At 48.4% G+C, this 9,960-nt stretch overlaps 1 protein-coding gene across 2 annotated transcripts; it reads left to right on the forward strand.

Moving 5' to 3' along the window:
• Positions 1 to 130: 130 nt before the first annotated feature.
• larp7 (La ribonucleoprotein 7, transcriptional regulator) lies at positions 131 to 9,652 on the forward strand. Of its 2 annotated transcripts, none has more exons than XM_086104853.1 (12): positions 131 to 572; positions 638 to 738; positions 801 to 884; positions 1,111 to 1,275; positions 1,358 to 1,460; positions 2,316 to 2,615; positions 2,695 to 2,830; positions 2,922 to 3,040; positions 3,122 to 3,237; positions 3,884 to 4,043; positions 9,201 to 9,292; positions 9,363 to 9,652. In XM_086104853.1, the coding sequence occupies exons 1-12, from the start codon at positions 386 to 388 to the stop codon at positions 9,438 to 9,440; spliced, it is 1,641 nt and encodes a 546-aa protein (XP_085960979.1). In that variant the 5' UTR covers positions 131 to 385; the 3' UTR covers positions 9,441 to 9,652. The 2 variants fall into 2 exon arrangements, with proteins under 2 accessions (XP_085960979.1, XP_085960981.1); XM_086104855.1 differs by having other exon boundaries at positions 3,134 to 3,237.
• The last annotated feature ends 308 nt before the right edge of the window (positions 9,653 to 9,960 follow it).

Below are 9,960 nucleotides of genomic sequence, written 5' to 3' on the forward strand. Positions count from 1 at the left end.
TAGTATTATTATGATTATTATTATTGACAGTGCTGAATGGACCAACATTTTCATAGCTTCCGAGTTTCCAATTTTTCCCAACACGACAGTGTGGCGCATACTTGTGACGTAATATCTTGCGACGGCTGTATTTAGTGAGCGCATCATGCAGAATCGCTTGTTAGAATTCGGCGACGACTAGCGTCGCTATCACCTTTTTTTTATTACATGGGAAAATTGCTCCCATTGGCATATGCATTTCCAGGTTATAAACGTTTAGAGGGCAGGACTGTGTTGTTGTTTTAAACGCCACAGTCGTCCAGTTTGGAAAGTGACTGCTGTGGCTTGGAATTCATCTCGGACGCCATTGTAACGTTTTGGTCGATTCGGTCTCCGGAAGCAAAGGATGAGCGAGCCGAAGAAAGCCGCGAATGACGAAGGGGGTCTGAGCAAAGAGACGGACAAGAAAAAAAGATCCCGCGTGAAACAGCTGCTGGGCGAAGTGAAGAAGCAAGTGGAATTCTGGTTCGGAGACGTCAACCTCCACAAGGACCGCTTTCTGAAAAAGCTCATTGACGCGTCGGACGATGGATGTAAGTCGCCCACATCGGACAATTCAACGGACGTGTATTGATTGTTTTTGTGTGTTTGGCCTCAGATGTTGACTTATCCGTGGTGGCGAGCTTCAATCGCATGAAGAAGTTGACGAGCGACACCAAACTGATCGCCAGGGCTCTGAAGAACTCCTCTGTGGTGGAGGTAACGTGCAGCAATCGCCTGCCTCTGCATTTGAATGAATAGCAAACGTGACAAACTTCCAGGTGAATTTAGAGGGCGATAAAGTGAGACGACAGCATCCCATCGGAGACGTTCCAATAGACGTGGACAGCCGCACAGTTTACGTGGTAAGCTTTTGTTTTTCCTCTTAAGTCTCCATCGACGTCACATCTACTTTCCTGTGGCAAAAAGTGAAACAATCACTTTGCATGTCATTTGACCGAGGACCCACAGTGATCCATGAACGTCTTTGCTCGATCAAAAGGAATACACATTAGAAGAGGAATAAAGTCATGTTTACGCAGTGTTTTTTTTTTCAAACGTTATTGATTAAATGGGCTTTGTGTCGATCAGGAGCTCCTGCCCAAGGATGTGACTCACAGCTGGATCGAGAAGGTCTTTTCCAAATGCGGAAGCGTCGTTTACGCCAGCATCCCCAGATATAAATCCACCGGCGATTCCAAAGGCTTTGCCTTTGTGGAATTTGAGAACCCTGAGCAAGCAAATAAAGCCATTGAGGTTAGCGTATATTCATAATAAGCATCTGATTAACTGTAAGAGAAGAAAATTGGAATAGATTTGCTCTTTTTTTCCTGTCCAGATGCTTAATAACCCTCCTGAAGACGCTCCCAGGAAGCCGGGAATTTTCCCCAAGACTAAGAATGGGAAACCTATTCAGCTGGCTGCAGACAATCCTCCTGCAAGTAGGATTTGCCCACATAAAAAGCCGCTATTGCTGTTTGAAGTTTGCCCTTAGTAGGAAATGACTTTTTTTAAATATGTGAAATTGAAACCTCTTGCATTTTCATTCTGCTGCATCCCCTTTGAGCCTCGCATCATTTCGCACATTCAAACTGTGAATAAGCATCCCCTTTTTCATTCATTTAATTTTATGTTATGGTCTTCTCTTCATTTTCAAAAGTCTTGGGACTTACCTGGCTCTCTGGTATAGTTTTTTTTTTTTTTGCTCCGTGTCATGGAAATTTGTGATGGTATAACCCGAAAAAGTCCTTGGATCTTTGTATCCTTGAAATTTGATGAAAGTAAAATGCCTTGAATCCTTCACCTCAACTTTAAATATAACTCAAACGGATAACTTGAAAAGAAAAATAAATTAAAATAAGAATATACTAAATTAATTGTACGTGAAAATAACATCCATCCGTTATCCGAGCCTCTTATCAGTAAAAACAAATACTGCCTGTTTCTGCGCACGTTGGCCTCTTGGGGGCAGTGTGGTGCCATGCATAGAAGGAATGCACTAAAAGGAATAGAAAAGAAGAAATATGCGATTCAAGTTTATTAAAATTATTTTTTCACAGATTGTCAAAAATTTTGAATAGTGTTATGTTCCTTCTATGTTTGTGTTTATACAGTCTTCGTGTGTGAATATTTTTTTTGAAGGACTATCCCTCCCGAAGGTGATTGCAATTTTCCGTTAGCATGTCAGTGGGATTTTACATTGACTTTAGCGTTAGCATCAACAATGTTTTTAACTGTTCCGCGCTCAGGTTCTAGGTAAGAATTGTTTTTTTTTTCTTGCCATCTCTGTCTTGCAGGTGGCGGTGGGGAGGAGGAGAAGAAAAAGCGAAAGAAGAAGAAAAAGAAGCCGCTAGCAGAGGAAGCCAAAGTAGCGCCGATGGACGCCAAGCAGTCGGATCAGCCGCAGCAGCAGCAGCAGCAGCAGCAGAAGAAGAAGAAACAGCAGCAGCAGAGTTCAGATGCCGCAAGTCATAAGGCAGCAAGTAAAACCTCAGAGAAAAAGAGACGCCGCTCGCGCGCGGTGGACGAATCGGAAGCGGCGGTGCCCTCCAAGATGAGGAAACTCGGGGAGAATGATGAAGTCGCGTCCAAAAGCAGTAAATCAACTCGGCAAAGTTTGGCGCGACGGTGGGGACCAAAAAGTAAAATGAAAATGAGATTGTATGTGCTCTGCAGATCCCCCTGTGGAAGGCGAGCTCGGGAAAGAAAACCAAGAAGACCCGCTGTGCAAAGCCAAGAGGAAGAGGAAGAAGAAACACAAGGAGAAGCTGAAAATCGGCGAGGAGGTCATCCCGCTGAGGGTCTTATCCAAGTACGAATCCGCAACAGCTACAGCGCCACTGTCGCTTGAGTGAAGCGACAACTGAAACTCCGGTCAAATTACCCCGTTTGTGCGGTCATAGGAAAGCGTGGCTGGAGCTCAAAGCGGAGTACTTGCAGCTGCAGAAGCGCAGCATGGCGTCCCTGAAGAAGTGCATGACGCAGCTGGATGGCGACGAGCGGCAAGGCGGGGACGAGAGTAGTAAGTCGTGCGCCGCGCCGTGTCGCAACGCTTCAGAACACATCTCACACGAAACGTGAAGTGGCTTGCTTTGTATTGTGGGGTTTCTTTCAGTGGAGGCGAGCGAGAAGGCGAGCAGTCAGGGTCCTCAGTTCATCAGCGGCGTCATCGTGAAGATTTCGGACAACAAGGCGCTTCCAGGGAGGAAGATGATCAAAGTGAAGTGCACTTGAACCTCACGTTGTCGCTCACACTAACCCATTTAAAAGAAAAAAAAAATCACATTTTTGACCATTTCAAAGAAAAAAAATATTCACTTTTTCAATGCTTACATTTGCAAAAAAGAGAACCTATTGACTGCTTGCCAATCTCTGGCATTCCGGAGAATAGACGACTATTGTCGACCCCAAATGAAAGAGTAGTTTCTCCTTTCATCATAAAGAAAAACAATAAGATAAGATATCCTTTATTATAAAAATATTCCATTTTTTTTAATCAGCAGTAGAGAATGGGTTTGTTTCACCCAAATCACATATTTTGGACCAAAAACACAGAAAACAAGCCTTTTGTGAGGAAGTTAAATTTTATGATCAACAATGTCTGTGATGCAAATTATTTTTTGCTTTAGTGATGCATCAAACATCCGAACAGGCCTTTTCTTCTTTAAAATACAAATGACAACAATAAAAATGTGCTTTTGATGGCAAAATGAATTATTACTTTTGACCACTATTTAGTAGTAATAATATTTAGTAGTGTGTGTGTGCGGCCGCGTTTGCATGTATATTTACGTATGTACAGTACATTCGGTCATGGCTTCTACTTCTTCCGTTCCTAATGTGTCCGCTTTCCTTTTCAACCCAGGACGCCCTGTGCAAGATCTCGCCCGTGGCGTACGTGGACCTGTTGGAGGGCGACGCCGAGGGCTACGTGCGCTTCAAGCGCCCGGAGGACGCGCAGGCCGTCAGCGACACCAAGACTGAGCTGCAGAGGGTGCACAGCTGGCAGCTCGAGATCCTATCAGGTCCGACACACACTTTCTAGCTGTCCATCATGTCTGATGATGACACTTGCTCCAAGGGAGGGGAGGATGGGTAGGGTGGGGGGGGGGGGGGGGGGGGGGATCAGCGACTCTGTCGCTGGTGCCACTTCTCGTGGGCATAGAGACCGATTCTTGAGCCGCAGACTCGACCACAGATGGAGCAAGGGAAACCGGATACCAGGGGGGTACCAGCTGCCCGCTGGTGTCGTTGAATGCGTTTCTCGGTTCGTCTGGCTTGGTTAATTTTGTGTATTTCAGAGATTGCAGTGGCACAAGTGATCTGCCAGGTTGGTCTGTTGAGTGCAAGTGTTTCAAGCTGCGTGGGGTTGACGTTGGCTCGCTTTAGGAGGTCCCTGCTGTAGTCCTTGAGGCGCAGCTTTTGCCCCCCAGAAGAACGCTTTGCACCTCTCAGTTGGCCATAGAGGACCTGGCAGGGCAGGCGGTTGTCTGGCATGCGAATGGTGTGTCCAATCCACCGAAGATGTTTCTTCGCCACGGCCGCTTCCATGCAGATGGAATTGGTGCTTTTGAGGATGTCTGTATGGGGAATTCGATCTTCCCAGGACAGGCCAAGGATCTTTTGCAGGCAGCGGATGTGGAAGGCTACCAAGGTAGTAATGTGCCGGCGATATGGAGTCCATGACTCTGACCCGTAGAGCAGAGTGGAGAGACACACTGCGTTGTACACAGCAATCTTGGTACAGGTCTTCAGGTTTCGGTTTTCAAAGACCCTGCTGCGTAGGCGACCAAAGGATGATGATGCTTTATTAATACGGGTGTGGACTTCAGTGTCAAGGGAACAGTTTGAAGATAAAGTGGAGCCAAGGTAGGTGAAATGGTCCACTACGTTTAGTGGAGTGCCATTAATGTGAAAGCTGGGGGATGTGGAAGTTGGGGTAGCGAGTTGGAACATGACCTCAGTTTTTTTAATGTTGATCTGAAGACCAAAGGATTGGTACAGATTGGAAATGGTGTCCAGGGCGTGCTGCATACAGTTTGAACTGTGAGCTAGTATAGTGCAGTCATCAGCATACTGAAGCTCACAGATCTGACAGATTTTTGTCTTTGTGTGACCCTGGAGCCGTCTGATGTTGAAGAGGCTTCCGTCTAGGCGGTATTCAATATGGACACCGTCTTCATGTCCCATGCCACGGTGGAAGAGGCACGTGGTGGCAGAGAGGAGGATGTTAAAAAGCACTGGAGCCAAGACACAGCCCTGCTTCACCCCGACTTTCACCTTGAAGAGCTCTGACTGGAGTCCTCCGATGAGCACTCTGGCTTGCATCCCATCATGCAGCTGCTGGAGGATGCAGAGAAACTTGGGTGGCACCCCAAGTTTGGAGAGGTGTTTCCAGAGCAACTCACGGTTGATGGTGTCAAAGGCTTTGCTGAGATCGATGAAGGCTATGTACAGGTCCTTGTGATGTTCTCTGCTTTTCTCCATTAGCTGTCTTAAAACAAAGATCATGTCAATGGTGGATCTAGTCTTCCGGTAGCCACACTGGGTTTCTGGAAGCACACCTTCTGAGATGTGCTCGACCAGCCTGCTGAGCATGATTTTGGCCAAGATCTTTCCTGCGGTGGAGAGGAGAGAGATTCCTCGACTATTCCCACAGGCTGCTCTGTCCCCTTTCTGCTTATAGATAACAACGATGTTAGCATCCTTCCAATCCTGCGGGACGGTCCCATGTTCCCAGATGTTTTGAATCAGGAGGTGCAGTCGGCGCGTGAGGAGATAACCTCTGCAGGGATGCCATCGGGTCCAGCGCTTTTGTTGTTCTTTAGGCCCGCAATGGCTTGCTGGGTTTCAGAATAGGATGGTGGGGCGTCGAGGCTCATGATTGTTGGCAGGTCTGGAAGATTGTCCAGAATGTGTGGGTTGACAGGGTTGGTATGGTTGAGAAGATGTTCAAAGTGGTTTGCCCAACGGGCAAGGATCTCATGGTGGTCCTTGAGGAGTGCAGAGCCATCAGCTGATCGGACTGGAGCAATTGCCCGCTTCTTGGGACCATACAGTGCTTTGATGGCATTGTAGAAGCCCTGGGTGTTGTTACAGTCTGCCAGATTTTGGATCTCATTTGCCTTCTGCACCCACCAGGTGTCCTCCATGATACGGAGTGCTCGCTGGGTCACTGTTCTAACTGCAGAAAAGGTGGCTTTACGGGTGAGAGATGTAGGGCAGGACAGGAGAGCTTTATGGGCCTCATGCTTTGCTTTCAGAAGTGTATGTATCTCGGTTGAGTTGCAGTCAAACCAATCCTGGTGGCGTCTCCTTGACTGGCCAAGCACCTCCGAAGCTGTGCTCTGGATAGTCAAGGTTTTCAGCAAGGAGTCGCCGGAGGTTGGCTCTGGTGGTGGGGTTGTTCAATGCTGCACAGTTGAGCCTTTTGTTGGTAGCTGTCCTTGGATGACGGGGTTGAATGCTCATGAGGAGTTTGGATCTGACCATGAGATGGTCACTCCAACACTCAGCACTGGAGCCAAGACACAGCCCTGCTTCACCCCGACTTTCACCTTGAAGAGCTCTGACTGGAGTCCTCCGATGAGCACTCTGGCTTGCATCCCATCATGCAGCTGCTGGAGGATGCAGAGAAACTTGGGTGGCACCCCAAGTTTGGAGAGGTGTTTCCAGAGCAACTCACGGTTGATGGTGTCAAAGGCTTTGCTGAGATCGATGAAGGCTATGTACAGGTCCTTGTGATGTTCTCTGCTTTTCTCCATTAGCTGTCTTAAAACAAAGATCATGTCAATGGTGGATCTAGTCTTCCGGTAGCCACACTGGGTTTCTGGAAGCACACCTTCTGAGATGTGCTCGACCAGCCTGCTGAGCATGATTTTGGCCAAGATCTTTCCTGCGGTGGAGAGGAGAGAGATTCCTCGACTATTCCCACAGGCTGCTCTGTCCCCTTTCTGCTTATAGATAACAACGATGTTAGCATCCTTCCAATCCTGCGGGACGGTCCCATGTTCCCAGATGTTTTGAATCAGGAGGTGCAGTCGGCGCGTGAGGAGATAACCTCTGCAGGGATGCCATCGGGTCCAGCGCTTTTGTTGTTCTTTAGGCCCGCAATGGCTTGCTGGGTTTCAGAATAGGATGGTGGGGCGTCAAACCAATCCTGGTGGCGTCTCCTTGACTGGCCAAGCACCTCCGAAGCTGTGCTCTGGATAGTCAAGGTTTTCAGCAAGGAGTCGCCGGAGGTTGGCTCTGGTGGTGGGGTTGTTCAATGCTGCACAGTTGAGCCTTTTGTTGGTAGCTGTCCTTGGATGACGGGGTTGAATGCTCATGAGGAGTTTGGATCTGACCATGAGATGGTCACTCCAACACTCAGCTCCGAGCATGACACGGGTGATGAGGACATCCCGTATGTCCTTTTGACGGACAATCACATAGTCCAGGAGATGCCAGTGTTTGGAGCGGGGGTGCTGCCAGGTGGTCTTAAACCTGTTCTTCATTTGGAAAATGGTGTTAGTGATGACCAACTGATGTTCTGCACAGAGAGAGAGGAGCCGAAGGCCGTTGTTATTCATTTTTCCCACTCCATGCTGGCCAATAACTTTACTCCATACCAGGTGTTCCGTGCCCACCCTAGCATTGAAATCTCCCATGACTATGAGCTTGTCCGTAGCCGGTGTTTGCTGCAGGATGGTGTCCAGAGTTCTGTAGAAATCCTCCTTTATATTGTGCTCGGCATTCAGAGTTGGTGCGTAGGCACTGATGAGTGTGGCGAAGCGTCCCTTTGCCAGGGGAATGCGCCATGTCATCAGCCTTTCATTGATGCCGGTGGGGGATTCTGGGATGCGCTTCAGCAGTTGGGACTTCACAGCAAAGCCAACTCCATGGTTTCGACGAGTGCCTTCAGGGACCCCTTTCCAGAAGAAGGTATACCCTACACCAACTTCTGTCAGGGAGTCCTCTCCATGTATCCTGGTCTCGCTGAGAGCTGCGATATCGATGTTATACCTCGCGAGCTCTGTGGCCACAAGTGCTGTCCTCCGGTGGGGCCTGTCAGGAGTTTCAGCCAGGTCCAGCAGTGTGCGGACGTTCCACGAAGCTATGCATAGATTTTTTCTATTTCGTTTATTATCCTTTCGACCGCAAGGGGGATGCTCCGACGATTGCGGTTTACTGTCCGGAGTGTGGAGAGCAGACAATTTTTAGACCATTTTTTTTCTAGGTCCCTCCCCATCACAGGGGTGAGCAGTGTGGAGCTGCTCAGTCACAATGGAAGCTGCCGAAGAGATGCGCTGCTCCATCCCGCAGTGTCAACGACCATCACTCCATTGCCGCCTGTGTGCATGGTTTGGCTAGCTAGGCACTCCCAGCCACATCCTTGGCCTGTGCCCACCGCCATTCCACATCGCCACAGGACATTGGGGGATTAGGGCGATTGGGTGTGGGGTTGGGGCAAGAAGCTTGCGCAGAGGTTCGGATTAAGGTGAGGGTGTGGGTGCACAGTCCTCACTCCCACCATCTTCACTCCTGCCTGGTGATTTCCGGTGGCATGAGGGTACCCATGACGACCTTCTCCTGGCAAGAGTTGCAGGGGGCTGCCGGTAGTCCGGTCTGTTGGACTCCGCCTGTGCCTGCCCCCAGGTGCCGGTTTGGGATCACTCTTTGTCTGGCCTCTACCCTTCGACCTGTTCGGCTTGGGTGACCCTGCCAGGAGTGCGGGACTCCTGCCGACATAGCTCTAGGGGTCATGGAGACGCGCAAAGTGCCTCACCACGATAAGGTGGTGATCCCATCGAGGCACCCGGCACACACACACACACACACACACAGGTGTGTGTCCAAATGTTTGCGTCCAATGCTTGCGTGTGGAAAAACCCAAAGAAAAAAAATGAGCAAGGCCATTTTGTAAGCTAATAATTTGTTTGTTTTTTGTTGTTAATAGCCTGGTAATGATGCTGAAAGTCAAATATTTTCTACTTTTTCATCGCCGGCGGCCGTGTCTCACTGGAATTCTCAATCGAAAATGGCCTGAGCCAGTAATTCTAAACAGATATGTTATTGTTTTACTGACGCGCAAGTGGTGCAAAACAAAGAAGTGAAGGGGCATCAAGAACCAATTTCTTCTGCTGCTGAAAGTACGACACGGGCAGTAAGGAAACGTGTCTCGCTTGTGTCGTCGTCAAAAGGTGACAACGAGCAGAGGTACTGGCAGAAGATCCTCGTGGATCGTCAGGTCAAACTCAACCGGCCCAGGGAGAAGAAGCGCGGCACGGAGAAGGTGAGACGGCATCTCCTTCGCGCGGCTCGCGACGGACATCAAGCTCATCTTTCAAATCCTCCCGTTTCAGCTCCTATCCAAAGCGGAGAAGATCATAACAGCTCGCGCCAAGGAGGCCTGCAAGCACATTCGCTTCCAAGAAGACTGACTGCCATTTTTTAAGGGAAAAGCCGTTTAAAATTTGTTTTTGTTTTTTAAATCATTTTTGTTTGCACTGAAGCGCCAAGTTGTGCTGTTTGTGATGTAAATAGAAAAAATCTCCGCACTTCTTGAATGCGGACAAAATGTTAGTTTTTGATGTCACTTGACAGATGGACCCTTTTCAAATGTGCAGTATGCATTAAAGGAAAACTTTCTGAATTGTTGACATGATTGACTCTTAAATAGTCCTTCAGCCGTCCAGATGATGGGTGGGGGGATGACTCAGCAGGAATTAAATCAAGCTACCGTAATTGCTGTGACCATGGGTTGACCTCGCTTCTATTTTTCATGGTTTTAATAGTTTTAGCCATGTCTCTTCATAACAACACAACCCTCTTCCTCATTTACTCCTCGTCATTTTCTTTTTCATTGTTACCGGTACATTGACTAGTTTGTTTTGTAGCAGCTAACACTACCAGGGCTGTGCAAATCATATTTTTTTGATGGCCATTTGGGCTACTGAGCAA

This window comes from Hippocampus guttulatus, chromosome 2 (assembly GCF_054856545.1).
Source record: "Hippocampus guttulatus isolate MCC_2025c chromosome 2, RoL_Hgut_1.0, whole genome shotgun sequence".
NCBI lineage: Eukaryota > Metazoa > Chordata > Actinopteri > Syngnathiformes > Syngnathidae > Hippocampus > Hippocampus guttulatus.

Excerpts from the sequence above, each read along its gene's own strand:
- larp7 (XM_086104853.1), top strand. The coding sequence starts at position 386 with ATGAGCGAGCCGAAGAAAGCCGCGAATGACGAAGGGGGTCTGAGCAAA. Across the intron at positions 573-637 it reads TGACGCGTCGGACGATGGAT|ATGTTGACTTATCCGTGGTG; the intron begins GTAAGTCGCCCA and ends GTTTGGCCTCAG. Across the intron at positions 3,238-3,883 it reads CAGGGAGGAAGATGATCAAA|GACGCCCTGTGCAAGATCTC; the intron begins GTGAAGTGCACT and ends TTTTCAACCCAG.